This window comes from Trichechus manatus, unplaced genomic scaffold (assembly GCF_000243295.1).
Source record: "Trichechus manatus latirostris isolate Lorelei unplaced genomic scaffold, TriManLat1.0 scaffold00250, whole genome shotgun sequence".
NCBI classification, from domain to species: Eukaryota; Metazoa; Chordata; class Mammalia; order Sirenia; family Trichechidae; genus Trichechus; species Trichechus manatus.
This window is the reverse complement of record NW_004444186.1, coordinates 2523873-2550048: the sequence shown is the minus strand read 5'-3', so window position 1 is coordinate 2550048 and position 26176 is coordinate 2523873. Positions and strand designations below refer to the sequence as shown.

General features: G+C 42.5%; 1 protein-coding gene and 2 pseudogenes across 2 annotated transcripts in view; 2 read left to right on the top strand and 1 right to left on the bottom strand.

Annotated features, from left to right (window-relative positions):
• Window positions 1-26176, bottom strand: part of OTUD7B (OTU deubiquitinase 7B) — a 67766-nt gene that overhangs the window by 20062 nt on the left and 21528 nt on the right. For both annotated transcript variants that reach the window (XM_023724518.1, XM_023724519.1), the window contains one exon: window positions 3397-3547. In XM_023724518.1, coding sequence (XP_023580286.1) covers window positions 3397-3481 — 85 coding nt within the window. In that variant the 5' untranslated portion in view covers window positions 3482-3547. The remainder of the gene's footprint in view (window positions 1-3396; window positions 3548-26176) is intronic.
• Window positions 5832-23042, top strand: LOC105756926 (N-alpha-acetyltransferase 15, NatA auxiliary subunit pseudogene; annotated as a pseudogene).
• Window positions 24771-26167, top strand: LOC111818973 (N-alpha-acetyltransferase 15, NatA auxiliary subunit pseudogene; annotated as a pseudogene).

The following is a 26176-nucleotide window of genomic DNA, read 5'->3' as shown; positions in this document are numbered from 1 at the left end:
TTTTTCTAGGGAGAGGGTTGATAGCTATCATCAGATTATCAAAGGGAACTGCGGCCCCCCTCACCAAAAAAAAATTAAGAATCACCACCCTACTGAAGAAAAGATCCTAAATGATGACTTTGTCACAGATTTATCAGTTGCTTTCTCCAGTTAAATCATTCAGGAAACACATACTGTTCAAGTCCAGGGACAAGGACGAGAAAGCAGCAGGGGACAGGAAAGCTGGTAATAGGGAACCCAAAGGGACAGTGCTGACATGTCATGGGGTTAACAAAGCCCGCCGCCCTCCGCCCGACCGTCGCGGCGGGCTCTGAGCTAGTGCCAACCTTCTTTTCCAGCCTTTTCTCTGTGCCTCAATGTCCTCATCTGTGAAATGGAAATGATAATAATGATACCTACCTCACAGTGTTATTATGAAGATTAAATGAGCTGAAAGTACTCAGACCAGTGCTTGGTATCCAGAAAGCCTCATATATGTGTTTCCTGTTGGCTGTTTTCCGCACTGCTGTAATGCTCCAGTTAAGCCGCCCCTGATGACTTCACTTCTAAACCATGACACTACCATTTGCTCCGACTCCCTCTGCTCCGGTCACACTGGCCTCCGTGCTGTTGCCAGAACATGCTAAGGCTGCTCCCGCCCTGGGGCCTTCCCACTGACTATTGTCACCGCCTGGAAGGCTGCTGCCTCTACGCGTGTACACAGCCAACTCTTCGTCTCCTTCCAGCATTGGCTCAGCTGTCACACTCTTAATGTGGCCTACCTGACACCCAATCTGAAAATCACCACCTGCCTCATCGTTCCCCTTACCGTTTTCCACAGCACTTAACAACTTAAAATATACTTTATAACTTGCTTAGTTATGTTTATTCACTGTCTCTCCCACTAGAATGGAAGGGCAGGGATTTTTATTTGTTTTGTTTTAAGAATCTAGAACACTCCCTGGCATACAGCAGGCACTCAATAAGTATGTGCTGAATGACTAAAGGACTTTTGTCCTAGATCAATGAATGAATGACATCTGTCCTGAGCACTGGATCTGTATTTCCAATTGTCTGCTAAACACCTTATAATCAGGTCCTCCTAAAAATCAGTATGTCCAAAACTGAATGTCCATCATCTTCCCTCCCAAATCAGCAACGGCGTCACAATCCTTCCAGGCCAGAAACTTCAGTCACGTTCAGCTCCTCGCTGTTCCTCAGATCCCACTGGACCTCACCATCCAGTCAATCACCAGGGTTGGCTGTACCCCGGAAACATCTCTCAGATCCGTTCCTTCCTGTCCATATTTATTGTCACTGCCCCCGTTCACGTTCTTATCATCTATTACCTGGTCTTTGGTATTCTGGGAGGGGGGGGTCTCTAACTGGTCTCTGTTACTAATCTCCCCCCTCTCTAACTTGTTCTTTACATTACAACTGGTTATCTTTTAAAGGAAAAAGCAAGAGACAGAAAGACACAGAGAGAGTGAGAATCAGGTCCCAGTGATTCGACTTCTGAATTACATTTAAATCACCCACTTCTCACTCTGGTGCCACCATCACAGTCCCAGTCACTGTCACCTCTCAGCTGAACTGTGGCATTGGTCTGGCTGATCTTACAACTTCTCTGGCCACCCTCCAACCCACTGCATAGCCTCCAACCAATACACTGCTAAAAACTCAAATCCAATCACGCCACTCTCCTGATGAAAACCCTTCACCTGCTTCCCACTGAACTCAGAATAGAATTTAAACTCACGTTCTGCCACCTGCCCACCTGACCAGCTTCCTGCCACCCCTCCACCCTTCCTCCTACCTCCCTCACTTTTAGTTTCCCCGACGTTCTCAACTCTCTCACCTTAGTCTCCTTGTATAACCTCTTTCTTCTGCATAAACACTCTTTTCGACATCCATCTGTCTTGCTACTCCTACATACTCTTCAGGGTTCAGCTCAAATGTCACTGCTCCAGAAAGGCCTTCCGGCACTCTAAATCTAAATTAGGTTTTTCTCTTAAACTCTCATAGCATCCTCAACGTTTCCTTCATAGCACTTACTACCATTTATAACTGGGCACACACTGGTTAAGAGCTCAGCTGCTAACCAAGAGGTCAGCGGTTGGAATCCACCAGCCGCTTCTTGGAAATCTTATGGGGCACTTCTCCTCTGTCCTACAAGGTTGCTATGAGTCGAACTCGACTCCATGGCAATGGGTTAGTTGTGTATGTGAGTGTGTATGTGCATGTCTGTTAGCAGGCAAGCAGTAATTTGTAACATCATTGTTCATTCAGAGTCAACCTCGGAAACCAGATGGCCTAGGTTCAAATCCTACTGAACTTTGCGGAGCCTCGTGTTTTGTTTTTTTTTTAAGTGTCCTGGGATAATTAAACCTAGGTTTCAGGGTAGGTGTGAGAATTAGATAATACACGTCAAGTACCTCACAGAGATTAGGTGTTTAACACATTACAAGGGAAATGAGTAACGGTTCAGGGTTGCTTTACAGAAGGGACATTTGAATTGAATCTGGAGGGAGGAGGATATTTTCAGGGGGACAATGGAGGCATGGATACTGCAGACTCAGGAAACAGCCTGACATGACTAGGGCAAGGCGACCAGTCAGCACGGCCGGCGCAAAGGAAGCGTGGGGAAAAGAAGTAGAAGACAAGATGAAAACGCAAGTGACGGGTGAGGTCACGCTGAATTAGGAACCTGGGATTTAACTGCGATCTTCTGTGTCAAACTCACGATCTTCTCACAGGCAAATAAGCAAATGTCGACCTGTCACACCTTGCTAAGGGCCGCCAACCTAAAAACTGCCTTTGTATGCTAACAACTTGCCACTTCCTCCATGAGTGTGCCTGCTTGTGTCATTATACATTTTCTTCACTAGAAAGTATCTGTTAACAAAGGATCCCACAGACAGGATCTGGACCTCCAGAACCTGAAAATCTAGAACGTTCACACGTACATGTACATACAGATTCAAGTAAACCAACGCAGCAAAAGAAAAACATTTAATTCGTTCAACATACAGTTACTCATGCAAATTAGGGCAGGAAAAACAAAACTATGGGTAATCTGAAATATGAAAATTCAAGAGTTATTTACATATAAAAGAAGAAGTATAGCAGATCTGGGATTATGCTTTCAGTGAATGAATGAATATAAACTTTCAGGTGCATTCCCTGAGCATAAACTGACAGCGGAGAAAGCTACTCCACTAAGTTCAAGGTGAAAAAAGAATCCTGAATTTTAAAATTACAGCGGGTCATACACAAACATCAGAAATAACTGAAATGCGAGGCCTGTCCTACACAAAGTGGATTCCTGACCACCTTAAATGTTCCATAACAATCGTCCTAACAACAAACACCACATTTTACCTTCTCTCTCTTTACTCTCCGTCAATGACTCCTTACCTTCCAGGAGATCTCGGGCCAGCCCTGGCTCTGCTCCCGTGGAACGGACAAAATCCGACAGGACAGCATCCATGTCCAGGGTCATGTGCTCATAAAGCAGTTTCAGGCAGCTGGACGTAGGTAGGACATAGATCACACTTCAGGCCTCCACCTGAGGGGGAAACAAACACCCAGGCTCAAGTTACACCGCCACAGGGTGGTCACAGCCCAGTGGAGCAGCTTCCTAACCAAACCGGGAAACTATCCTGGCTCATTCTGTTTCAATTAAATTTAAAAATAAACCAGTTCAAAATTTATTATGGCGAGTAACATTTAACTTCCTAATTCCTCATTAGCATTGATTGCTAAGCTCCTACATTAACCGTAAAAACATAATACCACTACAAACAATGCTTTTCCTCTCCCTTTCTAGAATATGACATCTCTACCAGGGGCTTACTTACCCAATGGAAAGAAGCAACAGAGTACCACCCGAAAGAACGTCCCATCTGCATTATTCTCTAACATGGTACCTTGTTTCTTTCCTTCCTGGCACCTGATATACTCTGAAATTATTTTAATTAATTGCTGTCTGACCTTCTCCTCTAGGATATAAGTCCCCTGAAAGCAAGGATGTTGTGTGTCTTGTTCACTAATGCATTCCCAACATGTTATCACTTGGCACAGTGCTGGGCATGCAGGCCTTCAATAAATGTTTGTTGAATAAATGAATGAACATTATACGATGGGTGACGTCAGAGTTGACCAGTCTCTTGAAGCTAGCAGAGGAAAGGAAAGGAGTGAGATGACAGCTAACAATCCAGAACTACTCAAAATAAAAACAAGGAGCTAGTCCACAAAGCAGAGCGGGGATCCCAAAGGCTTATAACAAAAAAGTCAATCTCTGTCCACTAATCTCATGAACTCCGGAAGCGTGCCTATTCCCCACCCAGGACAAATGACTGCCAAGTAAGCACACCTGAACAACAGCTCTGCTTTCAGACTGGACTTTGGCAAAGACTGTGTCCCTGACTTGACGGTCTGGAACCAACTCACATTCCTCTGTCTGAGATTAGCAGTCCCAGCCGAGAACAATCTCTAAGACAGGTTTAGAGTTAGTTCTCTGTAGCAGAGGACTTGTTCAGGAAGTCACCAGGCACAGGCCTACCCTACCAAACCCACCAAGCCCTGCAACAGATGACTGCCTCTTCAGAAACATCTCTTCCTAAATAACCAAAAGTCTAGGGAGACTCCCAGATCCGTTTTCTTCACACTTCCCTCTAGTCCAGGATACAGCTTGTTTCGTGGTAGGATCAGATCCTGATTTTCTGCAGTCCTTAGAATCCGTGGGGAAAAAACAGTAAAGCTCTGTGGTTATAAAACCAGTAGGTGGCTAACTTGATCACGAAACACTGGATGTTTTATCTGAGAGAGACAGCAAAATACAAAGTACTCCTCTTGTACTGTTGTGCTAGTACAAGGGATCCCTGAGCGCAGGGACAGACTTTATCCTATTTGTAGCCCCAGCACCTAGCACAGCACCCACAACCCAGCAGGCAGTCACTAAATGCCTGATGGCTGAATGACAAAGTCAGCCTTCATGTCAGCAACCACCAACCAATCGATGTGAGTCTTAACTTAGCAGATCAGAAATTCTGGGGGACTTCATATCACCCTTGTATTTCTAAGGGTCTGCCCTTGTCCCAATTCATCTCTCAGAGTTTCAGAAAACTCCTTTCCAACAAGGCATCAAGCATACTGTCATTACTCCCACTACCATTTCACTATACCATTTCAACCTTTACCTGTGAACTGCCCAACTGCCGGGGAACTGATCAAATTACTTACACTTAACAGGGTTTTGGCTGTATCTTCAATAACCTACACTCGGATTAGATGTCTCCTAAGGTACTTTCCAGGTTTAAACAAAGGAAAAATTTCAGCTGATTACAGCCCCATAAGCTATGATCTTTACATTCTCTTTCAGTCTAGATATTACCAATGTTTGATTTACTTCAGTATCAATATCACAACTATCAGGAAGTGCTACTAATCCATAGAGGATTTTAGTCTAAGGTCTCAAATTCAGAACGTCAAGTTATAAAAATCAATTAGTTCCTTACAGTTAATACTTCAGATTTAAAGTCTTTCAGAATTCACAGGTAAACAGCTTTTCCCTTTCCTAACACTAGGAAGAATTCCTTCTCCAAGCCTATTTTAGTTAGTCTTAGGTCACAGGAAATGGTAGCAGCTCAAATAAACACACGAAAAATCCAAAACCAAAAGCATAGCTACAAAATGAATTTCAATCTTCTCTCTAAAAGACATGCAAAGGAACAGTAAAACCACTTTAATAACTTTCTGAATGAGAATGTGAGAAGTATCAATAGGTAAACAAAGAGCAATCAGCAAAAAAGTGCTCAGCAGAAGAGAGAAGAGCTGATTAAGTCACAGGCATGGAGGCATCTCCCAACCAGACACTGGCCAATGAGACCTATCAATACCCTGCCATCATAGATCTCCCAGGTCAACAGCTGGTCATTCATTTCAAAAAACATTAAAAATAATAATAATAATTTAGAGGTCTGGTATCATCTATAATGACTTTCTCTTTAACAAAAATTCCAAGCACTAAACCAAACTTCTTGGCAGCACAAGCTTGTATTTGGTATTTCCAGGTGCATATCATGGACTGCACCCTAACCCACCCAACAGGTGAGGAAACCAGCCTTTGTTACATCACTACCAACACCTGGCGTGAGCTTCTCAAATTCCAAATGAAGATATCCAAGCCAATGACTAAAACTCAAAGTCCTTGGATCTGTTTCAGCACACAGGGGGAGGGAGGGACCACTTGCTTTCAACCTTTTAAATAAAACAGTAGTGGCACTCAGATATTAGTTGATTGAATGGTGTACGGACACATCTCAACTGGAGTAAAAAGCTCCCAATCCTCCAAATGGAAGGTACTTTAGTGATTATTTAATCCAATGCCTGCCCCCATGCAAGAATCCTAACAGATAAATCATCCCGTCTCCACTTGTATACATGCTTTTATGGGGAACTAATTACCCTGTCATGAAGTCTATTTTGTTGGATAGCTCTAATTATCAGAAAACTCTTCTAAACTAAACCAAACGCTGTTGCCAGCCTCCGTCCCCCTAACTTTCACACACTGGTCCTTAATCTTTTCTCTAGAATAATAAGAGCTATTCCCAGGCAAGGTGGAATTTTCAATGAAAACAATTAGCTAAAGCAGTTATTTACATAAAAATTTGTTGTAGATCAACACAGCAATGCCATCATCAGCCAGCCAGTGGTCTGTATTTTAGAAAATCCTTCCCTTTATCAGTACCTGCTTGTATCTGTATTCATTCGTAAACATTTATATGCATGTTTTCCATATGTTGACCCTGTAGTATAAACTCCACATGCTAAATAAATAATATAGCTTGTTCAAAATTCACTTCTGCTGCTATCTTTGTTTCCCAGCCTTACTTCCACTTCCATGCCCTCTTGAAGTGATGACCGCAATCAAGAATAAAAACTAACAATACTAAGGACTTTCAAAAACACTATCATATTCATTATCAATAAAACTCCTGCAGCAAGTCTCATTATTCCCATTTTATAAATGTTGTTACTGTCGAGTCAGTTCAACTCATGGAGACAACCTTATGTATAACAGTACAAAATACTGCCCAGTCCTGCACCATCTTCACGATTGTCGGTATGTTTGAGACCATTGTCACAGCTGTTGTGTCAATCCATCTCATTGAGGGTTTCCCTCGTTTTTACTGACCCTCTGCTTTACCAAACACATTGTCCTTGTCTAGTTGTTCTTTCACTGATGCGTCCAAAGTAAGCGAGTCAAAGTACTGCCATCCTTGCTTCTAAAGAGAATCTGGGTTGTGTTTCTTCTAAGACTGATTTGTTCGTTCTTCTGGTAGTCCACAGTATATTCAATATTCTTAACTAATACCACAATTTGCTTGCTGAAACTGAAGAGGACTTGAGGCACTTACTGATAAAGATCAAAGACCAAAGCCTTCAACACGGATTACACGTCAACATAAAGAAAACAAAAATCCTCACAACTGGACCAATAAGCAACATCATGATAAACAGAGAAAAGACTGAAGTTGTCACGGATTTCGTTTTACTTGGATCCACAAGCAACACCCATGGAAGCAGCAGTCAAGAAATCCAAAGACGCCTAGCAGTGGGCAAATCTGCTGCAAAAGACCTCTTTAAAGTGTTGGAAAGCAAAGATGTCACCTTGAAGACTAAGGTGCGCCTGACCCAAGCCATGGTATTTTCAATCGCATCATATGCATGCAAAAACTGGACAATGAATAAGGAAAATCAAAGAAGAACTGGCACCTTTGCGTTGTGGTGCTGGCGAAGAATATTGAATATACCATGGACTGCCAAAAGAACGAACAAATCTGTCTTGGAAGAAGTACAACCAGAATACTCCTTAGAAGCAAGGATGGTCTAAGACTATGTCTTACATACTTTGGACAGGTGGTCAGGAAGGACCAGTCCCCAGAGAAGGACATCATGCTTGGTAAAGTACAGGGTCAGTGAAAAAGACGAAGACCCTCAATGAGATGGATTGACACAGTGGCTGCAACAGGGGGCTCAAGCATAACGACGACTGTGAGCATGGCGCAGGACCAGGCAGCGTTTTGCTCCGTGGTACACAGGGTCACCATGAGTCAGAACCAACTCAATGGCACCTAACAACAACGCCACCACCACAGTTTGAATGCATCAATTCTTCTTGTGTCCTCTTTCACCGTCCAGTTTTCACACGCATATGAGGCGGCTGTAAAGACCATGGGTCAGGTCGGGTTTAGTCCTCCAAGTGACATCTTTGCTTTTTAAAACTTTAAAGAGTTTTGCAGCAGATTTGCCCAATGCAATACGTTGTTCGATTTCTTGACTGCTGCTTCCACGTACGCTGATTGTGGATCCAAGGAGAATGAAATCACTGACTTCAAGTTTTTTCTCCATTTATCATGATGTTGTTTATTGGTCCGATAGTGAGGATTTTCATTTTCTTCATGTCTAGGCGTAATCCATACTGAAGACTGTAGTCTTTGACTTTCCTCAGTAAGTGCTTCAGGTCCCCTTCATTTTGGCAAGCAAAGCTGTGTCATCTGCATATTGCAGGTCATTAATGAGCCGTTGCTCCAACCCTGATGCTGTGTTCTTCTTCATAGAGTCCAGCTTCTTCAATTATTTGTTCAGAACACAAATTGAATAAGAAAGGTGAAAGAATATAATCCTGGCACACACCTTCTCCAATTTTGAATCATATTTTACAAACAGAGAAGCAAATAAGACTTGAAAAGTCAGGTGGGTTGCTCAAAGTCTGAACCCAGATACTCTGAACCCATGCTCTTTCTACTGTACCGCATTGCCTCCCAAGGGACGAGGGCATCACCAGTTCCCAGAACTGCGCTCATTCTTACCCATGTAATTACTTCACCAGAGGAAAGGGATGTATCTCTCTCTCATGTTTATTAAGACTTAGACACCTGCTTTGTATTTTCCTCACTTCAAATTCTACCATTTTCCTCAGCAATTTCAACATTCACCTAGACGATGTATTCAACATTTCTGCCTCAGGGTTTGACACTTTCATCAAATGCAAAGCCCTCTGTCTCTACTCCACTTCAGCAACTCAGTCCTGGACTCTGCCATCTCCTAAACTATCCCACCGCTAAATCTTAAACTCCAAAATTTTACCCTGGCCACACCTCTTCTCTTTCCAGTTTTCCCTCTTTATCACTAAATCTGGTTTCTCACTTCATTAAGACATCCAATGCCTTGACCACCTTATTCATTAACTCAACAAAAATTCATGCAGTGCTGTCACAGATTGAATTGCGTCCCCAAAAAATATGTGTCAAGTTGGCTAGGCCATGATTTCCAGTATTGCATGGTTGTCCCCTATTTTGTGATTTGATGTAATTTTCCTGTGTTGTAAACCCTAATCTCTGCCTGTGGTTAATGAGGCAAGATTAGGTTATGTTAAAGAGGATTAGGATGCGATGTAATACCCTTACTAAGGTCACATCCCTGATCTTACAAGAGATAAAAGGAGGGAGAAGCAGCAGAGAGATAGAGGGACCAAGCACCACCAAGAAAGCAGAGCCAGGAGTAGATAGAGGGTGTCCTGTGGACCCAGGGTACCTGCACTGAGAGGCTCCTACACCGGGGGAAGATTGATGACAAGGACTTTCCCCCAGAGCCAACAGAGAAAGAAAGCCTTCCCCTGGAGCTGGTGCCCTGAACTTGGACTTCTAGCCTCCTAGACTGTGAGAGAATAAATTTGTTTGTTAAAGCCATCCACTTGTGGTATTTCTGTTATAGCAGCACTAGATAACTAAGACAGTGTCCACTATATGTTAGGCATTATACTCAGGATTAGGAACACAACAGTGAACTAGACACAGTACCTATATTCACAAAGTTCCAGTGGGGGGGGCATACATAAAATTTCACAACTGTAATTATAATAAGGAGATGTTGGGGGGGAGGGGGCTAACGGAATCAGGAAAGGTCCCCCCAAGGAAGTGATGTTTAATCTAAAAAATGAAGAATGAGTAGAAACTGGTTAGAGAAATTAGGAAAAGCAGATGCTCCAACCAGAGGAAACATACATCAAAGTCCTGTGGCAGGAAGGCACAGAGGTGACAGTGGTGCAAAATGAGGCTAAAAAGAAGGCCTAGTAGATGGTGTTAAAGACCAGACTTCCTACTAAAAGCAAATGGAGTCACTGAAGGGCTGTGAGAAGGGCATAAGATTTTAACTGTTAAAAGATCACCCCATGAGGTGCAATGAATCAACTTACGATGGCAATTCTAGCCATTCGAGGTCTCGTGACTCCTACAAAATGATTGGGTGGAACTATGCCAATAAGGTGCTTGTGGCCCACGAAGGGGATTGGACAGCTTGCTAACAATGCAAATAAGGTGTATGGAACCCTTGCAGGGGTGGGTGCATGCAAATAAGGTGCATGGAATCCTAACAAGGGGATTGGTCAGTTTTGCCATCCTGCTAGGCTTAAAATGAGCCATCCCAGAGATAGGAAGAAGGAACCTCATTACCACCACCAAGAAGAGCCAAGGAGTGGAGCACATCCATTGGACCCAGGGTCCCTGTGCTGAGAACCTCCTAGACCCAGGACAGAGAAACCTGTAACACCAAAGACAGTGAGAGACAGCATGGCAGCAGCAAGAAGAGGTGGCCAGCAAATCAGCGTCCAATGGCAGAGAAACGACAGAAGAACCAGTAGACTGGTGCAAGATGGTGCAGAGGGCCAGGAAGCCCATCAAGTGAGAGAGCTGAGTGCCTTCGGGCAGGGGGCAGGAGGCTTGCAGGCGGAGTGGGGTGCCTCTGGGCACTTATTGGTAGAGCTCAAGAAAGAGTTGTAACACTTGCCCAAGCAAGGTAGAGGCCAGGCTGAGGGGCCGAGGGAGAGGCCTGCCTGCAGGCACAGCCAAGAAGCTGTCCTGAAAGAAGAACTGTATCCTGAGTGTTCCTGATCCTGAATTGTAATCTGTTGCTTCCCTAATAAACCCCAAATAACTGTGAGCATGGTCTGTGAGTTCTGTGTGGCCACTGCAATGGATTATCGAACCCAGCAGAGAAGTAGAGAGTGCCGTGGAAGGGTTGGCTAGTGTCAGGATTGGTAAAATGGCTGGAGAGTAGAGGTATGTCTAACTTCCCCCTCATAGGAATCAGCCTTCAGTTGATGCTCTTGATTCTCTCTCCCCCTTATGAAGTTAGACGAGGAGGTCTGGCGCCACCACACCATTTTTACACCCTGTTGCAGTGGAGGACAGATGGAGGAAGCACAAGTGGATTTAGGAAGAATCAGTTGGAAAATTATCGCAAAAGAGATGATGGTAAGCTACAGCAGGATAGCAACAGAGACTGAGAGAAATGGATGGATTTCACTTTGTCCCTTCCTGCCTAACCAGAGGTGAACCCAATAGTTAATCATTTGATTTACTGTCCTGTAAGAAGCAAATTCCCTTATCTACTTCACCTGCCCAACCTGGATGGATTCCACACTCAATTTCTCTGATATTAAATGGGGCCACAGAGCAATACAAGATCACTTAAGCGTGCAGAGCAATACCACTAAAAATACATGTTATTCAGCCTCATTCCTGTCATTGAAACACTGCTGTCTTTTGCTTGACCTGGGTCAGCACCCTCAACCAATCTCCTCAACTACTATCTTATACCTTCACATCTTCCTGGAGGTCCCATCCAGTCTACATCACCTCCCTTACTCCTCGCCTTCTATTTCACAGAAAAATTACATAACAAAGCAAGAGGAGCTCCGGCAGGTTTCCTCCCCCTGCTCCTACCTGCTATTCTCCTTTCCTGCAAAACTCCTACATTCACCCAGGCTACTTTCTCACCTTCTGTTCAGTCCTCAACCTAATAAAATAGCCTCTATAGGAAGAGAATGGAGCTGACTTCCAGATATGATTATCACAATCCTTCTTCACTGCTTATTTAACTCATCTCTCTGTAGCATCTGGCACTTACTGACCACTCTGGCTGCTGCGTCAAGGGTCCTTTTGTGGACTCTCTTCCTGTGCCTGCACCAATGGTTAATGCAGCCAGTTTTAACTTCAGGCCTTCCATCTTCTCATTTTATATCATCCTCATGAGAAACTTCATTCATGCCCCCATCACCACCCAAACGCTGATGACTAACTCCAAAACTGCTATCTGCAGTCCCAAACTTTTCCCACCTCACCTGGGAATCACACAGGCACTTCAAACTCAACTTATAAAAACCGGAGATTCTCTTATCTTTGTCCCCCACCTTCTCAATCTATTCCTCTTCCAGTATTGCCTATTCCAGTAAATGGCACCATCATCCCCCATCACCCAACCTACAAATCTGAGAGCAACCTCGGACTTCTCCCTTCATTAAATAATAATCCTTCACTAAATCTTACTAATTTTATCTTAAAGGATCTTAAATCCATTCAACACCTTCCACAGCTACATCTCTTGTATTCTATCTCAGGGATTCGTAACCCTGAACTGCTTCTTAACTTCTCCCTCTTCCTTCACAATCAACCACTGTGATCAATCTAAAATACAAATATGATAGATTCCACTGTTTAAAACTGGCAATGGATCCTCAAATGACTACAGCTTGAGATCCAAATTCCCATACGTGGCAAATGAGGCTAGCCCTTCATTATCTGCTGCTCTCTAACTCTTCAGCCTTATCAATCTTCCATTATTCCCCTCTTTGTACTGGTATTTCCCAAGTATACTATATGTTCCCACTTTCAGTCCTTTTGCACATATTGTTCCCTCCACCTGGAAAACTCCTGGGCTAGCAGGTGAATTTCTTACCTCTTCTTTTAGACTAACTTGAGTACTATCTTATGTACAAAATCTTTTGGCCTCCCAAGTTAAATTGGCCACTTCCTTCTTGGTGTTCCCGCTCTACCTTGTACTCCATCTCTATCATATTATCACAAGTATTTGATTTTATTTACATGTTTGTCTTCCCACTAAACCAGGAATCTTGTCTTGATCATCTCTGTACCGCTAGGATCCAAGCACCTAGCAGATGCTCCGATTTTTGTTCAGAGGAACTGAATTGTACTTGTGCAGTATTCTGCTACATACACAGATCAGTGTTTACACAGGTAAGTCTAAACCAGTGGCTCATCTAAAAGACGCGATTGTTATGTGATTTTACTTGCAACAGATTTCTCTTCCTAAACAAGTTTAGCTCAGACTAACATTAAAATCAGTCTGCATGCTCTGAGTGCTCAACTACTTACTAACAGGGAGAAATGACCCAAAATTAAATATTGGTTGTAGATTATACATCTGTACTAAAATGCCTGAGAAACTACTGACCCTACATTCTCGTGTCTACAATATCTCCCAAGGCTTCTGTAAAAATGGTGTGGCAAAGGCATCTCACCTTCTCTAACTTCACAAGGGGGAAGGAGAATCAAGACCAACAGCCCAAGGCTGGCTGCTATGAGGCGGAGGTCAGACATACCTCCTTCTTCAACCTTTAAGCCTAGTAGGATGGCAAAACTGACCAATCCCCTCATTAGGGTTCCATATACCTTATTTGCATGGTCCCACCCCCACAAGGTGCCACGCACTTTATCTGCATTATTAGTAAGCTATCCAATCCCTTTGGTGGGTCACAAGCACCTCATTTGCACAGGCCCGCTCAGTCATTTGGTGGGAGTTACAAAGACTATGGCTAGAAGGGCCATACTAAGTAATTCACTGCACCACAGGCCACTCCCTGGCTTTTCTATCCATTGGCCCGTTCATATTTGAAGGATTAACTTCCCCCTCCCAATCATTTTACCAGTCCAAAACAGTCATCAACAATTAGTCCTTCAGGAGGGCAAAGAGTCCTCGGGTTGAGGCTACTCAGGTCCCAGCCATGCAGGTCTGCTGCAGGTGTCCATCTGATCTGGTCGGCTTCTCCAAACGTTCTTCGTGTCTTCACCCTTCCTGGTGTCTGAGAAAATTTAGCTGAGAGAAGATTATTCCCCTGCTCTGAGCCTCACGAGGTATGAGCATGGCAAAATCTTCAAGGGACTTTAAATTCGGCCACTGGACTCCAGTACAGCAGTGTCTCCCCCTCGGTCTACTCTTTCACAGTTACAGCTTTTACAATTACAGTTTATACAATCACAATTAACCCTCTTAACAGTGAACACTCACAACTGAATCATGTAATCCTGTCAGCATCTCTCCCCACCTTCTCTTCCCCAAACCCATTAGGAAAAGAGGAATCTTTTTAATGGTGATTTTCCCTTATCCCCCTCATTTTGAGTGTAAGAACACTCACAAAAGCATGTAAGCCAGCCACTTCATGCCTTTATCTCCCTCCATTTTAGACAGCCACTGTTTAAACTGCCCATCCTTATCAAACCAGTACCCTGAGGAGACAAGCATGTTCCTTGGTGTAAGAATCTTCTGTCCCACATGGAACTGTGAGCATCTGCATCCATAAGCAAAGTCCAGTCCAGAACAAGTCATCAAATTGCAGCAATCTACACCAGCTCACAGGGTTAAACATCTTTCTCTTCATTTGGTTGGGTTCTAGTCAGCTCATCCTTAGTCATCCAAGCTAGGTCACAATGGGTACCAACCACAGCTCGGGAGTTCACACACCTCCTTCCACTTCAGACCAGCCAGCCCCTTCTTTCCCTCTCATCCCTAGCCCCCACGGGCTAAGTCAATGAGCGCCACCCGTAAGCTCAGGAGTCCACACAACTCCCTGCATTTCTGACCAGCCACCCCTTTCTCTCTCTCTTCCCTAGGCTCCATGGGCTGGGTCGACAGGTGCCAATGGAAGATGTCTAAACTCAGCCCTTCTCTTCACTGCTGCACCTCGTCCACTCCACACATTGAGTGGTCCTAGGTGGTCACCACAAGTCAGCATACCAGGCTGTCTACTCACCAGCTCCCTTTAAGTTCCAATCCTACAAGGGGGTGCTGGATGGGCACTGACTTTTCCTGCCCCAGTACACCCAAAGGCAAACCACTTGCTCGAAATTCAAAATGTAAAACGGTCTTTTTTTTTTTTTTTTTTTCCCCCCTGCAGGTCCTTCCTTCAAATGCAAATTTCCTGCTCTCTAAGCAGCTCTGGGTGGGTCTGCGTGTCCTTGCAAATGCAAAGCTCATGACTCCAAAGGTTCTGGGTGGGGCTCAGGTTTTCAGCCTAGGCTCCCAATACTCTATACACAGGGCTACTGCATTCAAACCAATGGCCTGTGTTTCTTTCAGGGCAAATCCTAGTTTCCTCATTTTTACTGGCTGAAGGCAGAGTTATACACTCTGCAATCTATAATACCCGATATTCATTTCTATCATATATTTAGATCAGCTTTACACCACTAAATAGGATAAACACTCCATATCCATAACCCATAACCCACTGCCGTCGAGTTGATTCCAAATCATAGCAGCCCTGTAGGACAGAGCAGAACTGCCCCAGAGTTTCCAAGGAGTGGCTGGTGGATTCAGACTGCCGACCTTTTGGTTAGCAGCTGAACTTTTTAACCACTGCGCCACCAGGGCTCCCCATATCCATAGTACATTCAAATAAACACGTAGCCCTTTTAAAAAACATTCCAGTTTCCTTCTCCACCCCTTGACGATCTTCCCATTCATATGCATATGGCCTCGGCCTCTGGCTGGGTGGAACCAGTAGACCCTGGTCCCCTATCCTGCTTATCTTGCACTGCAGATGCAGCTTTTCTCCCCTGAGCTGCAGCATAACTTTCCTTTTGGCCGTTACAGATAACCACCACCAAAATAACCAGCTAAGAATCAAAAGTTTCACTTCCTGCGCCCCTTCGTCCTTGTTCTTCCTCTTACAAAGTCCAATGCTTTCATGAGTCTGGAGCCACTAACATATCCTGCTTCTGATGTCAACTGTAACGATGGCCTTGCAGAGGGGTCTGACCTTCTCACCTCCTCCAACTTCACAAGGGAGAAGGAGAACCAAGATCAACAGCCCAAGGCTGATTGCTATGAAGTGGAGGTCAGATATACCTCCTCTCCAACTTTTAAGCCTAGAAGGATGGCAAAACTGACCAATCCCTTCATTAGGGTTCCATTCACCTTATTTGCATGGTCTCAACCCCCACAAGGGTGCCATGCACCTAACTTACATCATTAGCAAGCTATTCAATCCCCTTGGTGGGCCATAGTACCTCATTTGCACAGTCCCACTCAGTCATTTGGTGGGAGTTACAAAGATTATGGCTAGAAGGACCATATTAAGTAATTCATTGCACGTCAGCTTCCACATTCTTGCACTATACCTACTCTCCCAGTTCCAATGATTCATTAGAGCTACATCTGAGTCCTCTTTAACTCCTCCCAAAACTCACTGGAAAACTACAACATTGAAGACTGTCAGGAATTTTCAAAGGTCAGAGACTCCTCCATGTCTATGATGTCAGCCCCAAGGCATCCAGACAGGGAGAAAGAGGAGGGACAGAGGTCCTGTAGAAAGTTCACATAATTCTTTATTAGGTGGGAGGGAGAGATGAGTGATCATCTTGGAAGAATGTTTTTAGTTAATATGTCTTTCCAACTCAAAGAAACAAAAGAAAACCTTTTTAGAAAGAGAGTATGATAAAATTTTCCACACTAAGGGGACCTAAAGAAATGTTGCAAGATGGGTCTGAAAGGAAAAGAGAAGAGAAAGGAAATCATACGTGTGAAACCTTTACACATTATTTCATTTAAACCTCCCAACAGCTCTAAGCCGTGTGTATTGGTAACCACCAGTTACAGTAATCTGCCCAAGGTTACACAAATAAAAACTAGTAGAACCAGGACTTTCATGAACCCAGCCCATCTGACTCCAGAGACCACCCACTTGCACTATACCACACTAGTTCACCCTCACTGCTTCAACTTTTCTCAACTCCCAGGCCCATATCCTACAGCAGTAAGGGGAGAATGGGCTCTGGATTCAGAAAGATCAAAATTCCAATCCCAGATCTACTACTTAAGGACTAGGTAATCGTGGGTAAGCAATATAAGCATTTTGTGTCTCAGTTCCTTTGTGTAAAAAATGAGGAAAATATCTGTATTTCAGACCTCTTGTGAGGATTAAATAACTTATAATATGTGAAGCCTTTAGCGCAGTTCCTGGCACGTAAACCCTCAAAAAAGTCAGTTCTATCTTCTGTTCAACTCCCTCCCACACTCTTCCTCAGTCCACTGGTGCCCAACACAGCTCCCGTATCTTTCCTTCAAAAGTCGCCTCTGCTTCTCCCAGACAACTCCTTCAGTTCTACAACCATTTTCAACACGTCAGTCTCAACACACACGCACGCTGCCCAGCCTACCAGTCCCATTCCAGTGTCTTTCAACCCCTTAAGCATTGCAGACAATGTCCCAGTGGCATTTCCTCAGTTGTACCTTCCACCAGATGGTTCCTCAAAAATAACACCAAAAGCGAAGTGCCCTCTCCTAGATTTACAGACACAGTTAAATAGCTTATTCATTCCCAAATCCTCAGGAACCGAAATTTCACACTATTTCCTGAAATTTCAATTAATCTTAATCTACCAGTCCTGCCTCCCCACCTTTATCCCTTACTCATTCTAAGTTCAAAAGATTTTCTAATATTCCCTTACTGTATGGATACTGTCTAATTTTTGTATTGGAAGGAATGTTTACATCTCCTGCCACTCACCCTGGACACTTCTGGGCTATTTTCTACCTCCATGACAGAGTGTGCTCAGGGTGTGTCTACTCCTCTCCCCCACCATAAAGAACGGTATGCAAAAACAAAAGTTCTATTTGAGCCCTTAAGTTTTGATTATTGAACTTTTGACATGGGAGAAAAAACAAATACTACAAATTAACAGGCGGGTATAATAATAAAACACACTATTTCTCTAGAATCAACCCTCAAACATTCAGTAGCTGACAACCTAACTATTGGTCAGTCACGGAATTTCCACTACAGAGGAGAAATAGCGGAAGAAAGAAAAAATTCAAATGACTCTGTTCTTAGTTATCCATAAGAAATTAATTCAGTTTCTGAATTTCTTCAGGTAAATAAACTTCCCTAATCACAACTACCACTCAGCATATGACTACTAATTTTTTTAAAAATCCTAAAACAATTCGAAAAATGTGTCTTTTATAAAATTACATAATTCAGTTTAAAGTCAAATACTTTTTGTTATTCTTTTTCTAATTATCCGTCTTCACTTCTATAGTTCCATCTTCCCTGGCCATACATAAACCTCACGTAAACTCTTACAGGCCCAGTATGGGAAACAGTCACCTGGCACTTGCTGTGATCATACACAGGCAGTCCCGGGGTTACGCACGAGATCTGTTCCTAGGTCTGTCTTGAAGTCAAATTTGTAGGTAAGTCGGAACAGGCACATACAGTCCTTATTTAGCATCAGTGAAGTCAACGTTTTGTTTTAGTAACAGAGTATACACTCGACCTTTCTATGCATGTAGAACACTTAAGAAACACTTCCCAACCGCACAATGTTATCATGACTATCACAAGGCAGCACGCGCATTCATCATTACAAACCACTATATTTAACTCCAATTTTTAATATAATAGGCTTTGTGGCAGTCTGTTTTTAAGTATGAGTCGTCCACAAGTCGGAGGTTCATAACCCAGAGACGCCTGTACTCCTTCCTTCCCGTTCCTCGCATCTCATCTCCCCAATCTGACTATAGTCATTCTTCCAGGCTGGCCCACCACGTACGAGGTGCTGTGCACTAGGTGCTGTGCTGCGCCCGGGAACACAAACCAAGAAGAGAAGCCACAGGGCGACCTCAAGGCGCTCCGGCGTTCCGAGCGCACAGCGGGTATGAAGAGGTGTGAGGAGCAACCAGGTTACCTGACGGCTTAGGGAAGCGTCTCAAACTTTTAAACGAGTCGTGAAGAATATATAAGAGCTCACTAGGCTAGAGGACAGGAGTACATTCTAGACAGAATTAAGATCTTTGAGGCTGGCATCTTTCTTTATACTTCTAAAAATTCTAAACAGGCCTAATACATTGCTAGGCACATAGGAAATGCTTAACAAATATTTGTGGTTCCACATTATCCGTGCTAGTCCGTGAGTGGATAACTGAGCGCTTGCTCTATCTAAAATAGGCCTGTGGACTACTTATTGGTTTCCAATGTCACATTCACCCCACTGATATGGACGATCAAGGGGTATATGAGTAAATAGAACTCACATTTGTACAGCTGTCTGTTCACTGAGAATAGCTTCTCTTTTGCTGTAATATTTTTGCTTTTAAAGCACTTTCACAAATAGGCCTCATTTAATAAAAAGAAAAAAATTTAAATACCCTTTGAGGTTTTTAACCTCCTCTTTTCTGATGGAAAACACAAACACACAGAGACACTTACAAAGCTTAAATTATGCCCAGATAGCAAGAAGCTTGGACCTTGGTATTGTGACTCTGAATCCTGGGTTCATATCAGTTCTCCAGAGACTTAACAGCAAAATCAAACCAGTCTAGCTATGCAAACTCCACAGGCTAAAGAACTCTTAACATTTTGCTTTTAAAAACACTCCAAGTTCATGCAGTTTCCCATCCACCGCCATACTCCCCAGGCCCCACCAACCCAACAAACACACACATTTCTACTTCTGGGTTGTGTTAAAAACAGGCACTCCAACCCATGATATCCTGAGCATTACTGGAGTTTCTTTCATTTATATAGGTTGTGCCTAAAATTCTTCTTTTAAAAGCAACCAAGTCTTCTATATTAACCACATAAAATTAGTTACAAACATATAATACAATCTGACAATTCTAGTTCAACTAGGAATACAGACTCCACACTTGCCAAAATTTAAATAATTAACACTTCATATTTGGATCTTACGTGGAGTAAACCTGGTGGTAAGGTACCAAAAGGTACCAAAAATGACACTTTAGAATCACAGACTTTTAGAAGTAGGACATTAGAGACCAGTTTGTTCCATGTCCTCAAGTTACAGCTGAGAACCAGGTGAGATTAAGTGACTTGTTCAAAGTCACAGAGCTAACTAGTAGCAAAACTGGGTACAGAACATAAGTCAGCTTACCCCCATTCCAGTAATCTTTGCTTGACTTTACATGTACCTCTAGCTCTCAACTCTTTACGAGATGCACTTTGTGGATTTCCACAAAAACTGCCTTTCCCCCTACCACCCAGCTAAACCTCTTTCTTCTGCAGAAGTGTACCAAAGGAAAAGATGCGTAGTTAGGAAATTTAATCACTTAAAAAACCATATTTAGGAAGGGAAATCACAAAGGCATGCTAAAATCAAATCATCATTTTGGTTTTGCTCATCTCCACTAAAGATATAAACCAGAGGGACAGAAGCTGGTTGAATGGACACGGGAAATCAGGGGTGGAAAGGAGGAGTGTGCTGTACAGTATAGGGAGAGCAACTAGGGTCACATAACAATGTGTATAAATGTTTGCATGAGAGACTAACTTGAATTGTAAACTTTCACTTAAAACACAATTAAAAAAAAAAAGATATAAACCAGACTTGGAAATATTCTTCTAAAACATATCCCTGAAGTCTGCAATTTTATAGTAAGAGGTTAGGAAAAACTGTGTGAAATAGGGATAGATTTTTATTCTCCTTTTCTATCAGTAGTTTGAAGCTATACTTCTTATACGTTATTAGGAAATCACAGTGCATAACTAAGTTTTGAACTGGACAAAATATAAAGTAAAAACCAAGAGAGAAATAAAGCACCAATTTTTAACATATTAACTCTCCTGGTCCAAAAGTATAAAGCCTAAAGAATTAAAGCAGTAACTTTGCCCACACTCATGTTTATTCATATTTGTGCGTGAGAGAGCGGCACTTCTTCTTCCTCTCTGGAAGGCTACCATCAGCACAGTAGCACTCAAGTCACTATAATCCTCCCCGGATGAACCTTAACCTCCTGACTCCATCATTCAATAGGCACCTTCTGAGGACCCACTCTGTGCTAGGCAGTCTGCTAAGCGGAAGGGAAACATCAACCACTAAGTCATCATCTCTGTTTCTAGAAGTTCATCTAACGGGCTGGTTCCAGGGAAAACCCCAAGATTGGAATCAGCTAACTTCCTTTATTCAACAAAGATTTACCGAGTGCCAGGCACTGGAGACAGAAAAAAATGAAGAGGAAATTTGAAAAGGTGAGAAGTCTCAACATTACTAAACTTCCTCTTTTGGAGTATTCAAATCGTGTGTTCCTCTCTAAGAATGGCAGTTGATCAGCAGTGGACCGTCAAGCTTTTGATGTAATACCTAACCAAATATGTTGGCCAAAGGCACTGTTCCCTTAATCTTATACTTTGCAAATACTGTCTTGGATCAATACATTTTCTTGCTATCTACTACAGAATCCATATAACAGGAATGTGGTTGATCTTCCTACAAACTGGGAAGAGTTGTTTCCTATGCAGACAGATGCTTCCAGGAGAATATGCTGTAAGCCCGTGAGGTCAAACACATGACAAATCCTGTGAAACTTTCTTGCCACCATACAGACTGGGTCAAAGTAGTACAGGCAACCCTTCATGATGACACAGCACCATGCCAGGTTTTCAGGGTGGCAACTCTCTGCTTTTCCTTCTCCTGTCCATGAAAAGTACAAAAGGGATCAATTAAGACACAGGTTATCTGGCAATTATCCACCGTCCTCTAAGTCTTCCTCCTTGAAATTAATCCTGGAAACCAACACTTCCAAGAATGAGTCTTACTCCATTATTATTTTAAATATTATTCTTGGTAGTGGTGGTGGTGATAGCAACAACTGCTAGCTTTTATAGTTTGCAAAATATTTTCAGATATATTATCTCCTTCACTGAAAAAATGGAGAGGGTATAAAAGGAAACATCATAGGCAACTATCTCAAATATCAAAAATCAAACTCAGGGCTCTTCAAGCAGATCTTGAGATGTTATGAACATAAACAGTATAGAAATGAAGTTCTGTAAACAAATCTTCTCTAACCCCAAATTTACAGAGCATGGAGAAACTCTGGCTGTGAAAAGATTAATATTGATTGAAATGTTTGGGGGAAAAGGAAGAAGCTTATGAATTGGTTCATAAAGGTATGAGAAATGACTTGAAGAGTCGTGTGTGTTGGCAAGTTTATGGTCTTCTCCAAAGGTCAGACAAGAAGTATGATGAAACCATTAAGTGTTCCAGCACTAAAATGGGATAAAGACAATCTTCAAATCTTAAGGGAACCTTCTTTACTACAGATTCAAAAAGGAAATCTTGAGGGTTACAGGGAAACAAGGTATCAACTACTTCAGCTTCAACCTGCACAGAGAGCATCATGGGTTTGCTATGCTATTGCTTATCATTTATTAGAAGATTATGAAATGGCAGCAAAGATTTTAGAAGAATTTAGGAAAATACAACAGACATCCCCTGATACAGTGGATCATAAATACAGGCATACCTTGGAGATATTGTGGGTTTGGTTCCAGATCACAGTAAAGCAAATATATCACAATAAAGTGAGTCACACAAATTTTTTGGCTTCCCAGTGCATAGAAAACTGATGTTTACACTATACTGTAATCTTTTAAATGGGCGGTAGCATTACGTGCAAAAAAAAAATGTATATTCCTTTATTAAAAAATTACTTTATTGCTAAAAAATTCTAACCATCATCTGAGCCCTTCAGCGAGTTGTAATCTTTTTGCTGGTGGAGGATCTTGCCTCGATGCTGAAGGCTGTTGATTGATTAGGGTGGTGGTTGTTGAAGGTTGAGGCGACTGTGGCAATTTCTTAAAATAAGACAGCAATGAAGTTTGCTGCATCAATTGACTCTTCCTTTTATGAAAGATTTCTCTGTAGCATGCGATGCAGTTTGATAGCATTTTACCCACCGTAGAACTTTCAAAATTGGAGTCAATCCTCTCAAACCCTGCTGCTGCTTTATCAACTAAGTTGCTGTAATATTCTAAATCCTTTGGTGTCGTTTCAACAGTGTTCTCAGCATCTTCACCAGGAGTAGATTTCCAGCTCAAGAAACCACTTTCTTTGCTCATCCATAGGAAGCAACTCCTCATCCATTAAAGTTTTATCATGAGATTGCAGCAATTCAGTCACATCTTCAGGCTCCACTTCTAATTCAAGTTCTCTTGTTTCCACTACATCTGCAGTTACTTCCTCTACTGAAGTCTTGAACCGCTCAAAGTCATCCATGAGAGTTGGAATCAACTCCTTCCAAACTCCTGTTAAAGTTGGTATTTTGACCTCCTCCCATGAATCACAAATGTTCTTAATGGTGTCTAGAATAGTGAATCCTTCCAGAGAGTTTTCAAATTACTTTGCCTGGATCCATCAGAGGAATCACTGTGTATGGCAGCTGTAGTCTTATGAAATGTTATTTCTTAAATAATAAGACTGAAAGTAGAAATTACTCCTTGATCCATGGGCTGCAGACTGGATGTTGTGTTAGCATGCATGAAAACAACATTAATCTCCTACCATATCTCCATCAGAGCTCTCGGAGGACCACGTGCATTGCCAATGAGCAGTAATATTTTGAAAAGAATCTTTTTTTTCTGAGCAGTAGGTCTCAACAGTGGGCTTAAAATATTCAATAAACCATGTTGTAAATAGATGTGCTGTCATTCAGGCTTTGTTGTTCCATTTATAGAGCACAGACGAAGTAAGTTTAGCACAATTCTTAACGGCCCTAGGATTTTCAGAATGGTAAATGAGCAATGGCTTCAACTTAAAGTCATCAGCTTACTCTCTTGTTAAAACAAGAGAGTCAGCCTGTCCTTTGAAGCTTTGAAGCCAGGCACTGACTTCTCCTCTCTAGCTATGAAAGTCCTAGATGGCATCTTCTTCCCATAGAAAGCTATTTCATCTACATCGAAAACCTGTTGTTTAGTGCAGCCACCTTCATCAATTATCTTAGCTAGATCTTCTGGATAACTTTTTGCAGCTTCTACGTCAGCACTTGCTGCTTCACCTTGCACTTTTATGTTATGGAGACGGCTTCTTTCCTTAAAACTCATAAACCAAGCTCTGCTAGCTTCAAACTTCTTTTGCAGCTTCCTCACCTCTCTCAGCCTTCACAGAATTGAGGAGAGTTAGGGCCTTGCTCTGGATTAGGCTTTGGCTTAAGGGAATGCTGTGGCTGGTCTGATCTTCTAACCAGACCACTGAAACTTTCTCCATATCAGCAATAAGTCTGTTTCATTTTATTATCATTCGTGCGTTCAGTGGAGCAGCACTTTTAATTTCCTTCAAGAACTTTTCCTTTGCATTCACAACTTGGCTAACTGTTTGGTGCAAGAGGCCTAGCTTTCAGCCTATCTTGGCTTTTGACATGCCTTCCTCACTAAGCTAAACGATTTCTAGCTTTTGATTTAAAGTGAGAGACGTGGAACTCTTCCTTTCCCTTGAACACTTAGAGGTCATTGTAGGGTTATTAACTGGCCTAATTTCAACATTGTCGTGTCTCAGGAAATAGGGAGGCCGAGGAGAGGGAGAGAAATGGGGAATGGCTGGTTGGTGGAGCAGTCAGAATACACACATTTATCAATTAGGTTTGCCGTCTTACATGGGCACGGTTCATGGCGCCCCAAAACAATTACAAAAGTAACATCAAAGATCACTGATCACAGATCACCATAACAGACATAATAATAACGAAAAAGTCTAAAATATTGTGAGAATTACCAAAATGTGACAGAGATACAAAGTGAGTACATGCTGTTGGAAAAACGGCACCAATAGACTTGCTTGACACAGGGTTGCCACATACCCTCAATTTGTAAAAAATGCAGTATCTGTCAAGTGCAATAAAGCAAAGCGCAATAAAATGAGGGATGCCTGTACAGTGAACTCCTTTTGTATCAGAATCGAGTTCTTCAGGAAGCAGGCCTCTACAGAGAAGCCCTGGAACATCTCTGTACCTACGAAAGGCAAATTTGTGATAAACTTGCTGTAGAAGAAGCCAAAGGGGAACTTCCGTCACAATTACGTGGTTTGGATGATGCTACTGATTTTATGGAGGATTACAAGACAGAAATGCTAAGAACTGGGCCTATTACAAAGGCTTGGAAAAGGCACTCAAGCCAGCTAATATGTTAGAAGACTAAAGACTGATGAGGAGGCCTGGACTAAATATCTTAGGGGACTGGTGCCAAGAAGACTGCCATTACACTTTTCATCCAGTGAGAAGGTGAAAGAATGTTTGGGTAAGTTCCCAAGAAGGAATTTCAGCAAGGGTTGTCCACTGGTCTTCAATACTTTGAGATCATTATACAAAGATAAAGAAAAGGTGGCAACCACAGAAGAATTAGTATTAGGTTATAAAAATATCTTAAAAAGCTGCTGCTTATTTAACCCCAATGATGATGGGAAGGAGGAACCACCAACCACATTACTTTGGGTCCAGTACTACGTGCCACAACATTATGACAAAATTGGTCGGCCATCTATTGCTCTGGAATACATAAATACTGCCACTGAAACTACTCCTGTGTTGATAGAACTGTTTCGTGTGAAAGCTAAAATCTGCAAGCATACTGGGAATATTAAAGGAGCTGCAAGATAGATGGATGAGGCTCAGGCCTTGGGCCCGGCAAACAGATTTATCAACCCCAAGTGTGCCAAATACATTCTAAAAACCAATCTGATTAAAGAGGCTGAAGAAATGCGCTCAAAGTTTACAAGGGAAGCAACATCGGTGGTAGATTTGAATGAAATGCAAACCATGTGGTTCCAAACAGAAGGTGCCTGGGCTTGTAAGGCAATGAATAAATTTGGTGAAGCACTTAAGAAATATCATGAGATTGAGAGACATTTTATAGAAATCACTGATGACCAATTTGACTTTCATACATACTGTATGAGGAAGATTACCCTTAGATATTACGTGGACTTGTTAAAACTAGAAGATGTACTTCGACAGCATCCATTTTACTTCACGGCAGCAAGAACTGCTATAGAGATCTACTTGAAACTTCACGACAACCCCCCTACAGATGAGAATAAAGAACATGAAGCTGATACAGCAAACTTGTCTGACAAAGAGTTAAAGAAGCTATGTAATAAACAGAAAAGAGCTCAAAAGAAAGCCCAGGTAAATCTGTGCAAAACCAACAGCCAACATCATTCTTAACGGAGAGAGGCTGAAAACATTCCCCTTCAGAACAGGAACAAGACAAGGATGCCCTTTATCACCACTCCTATTTAACACTGTGCTGGAAGTTCTAGCTAGA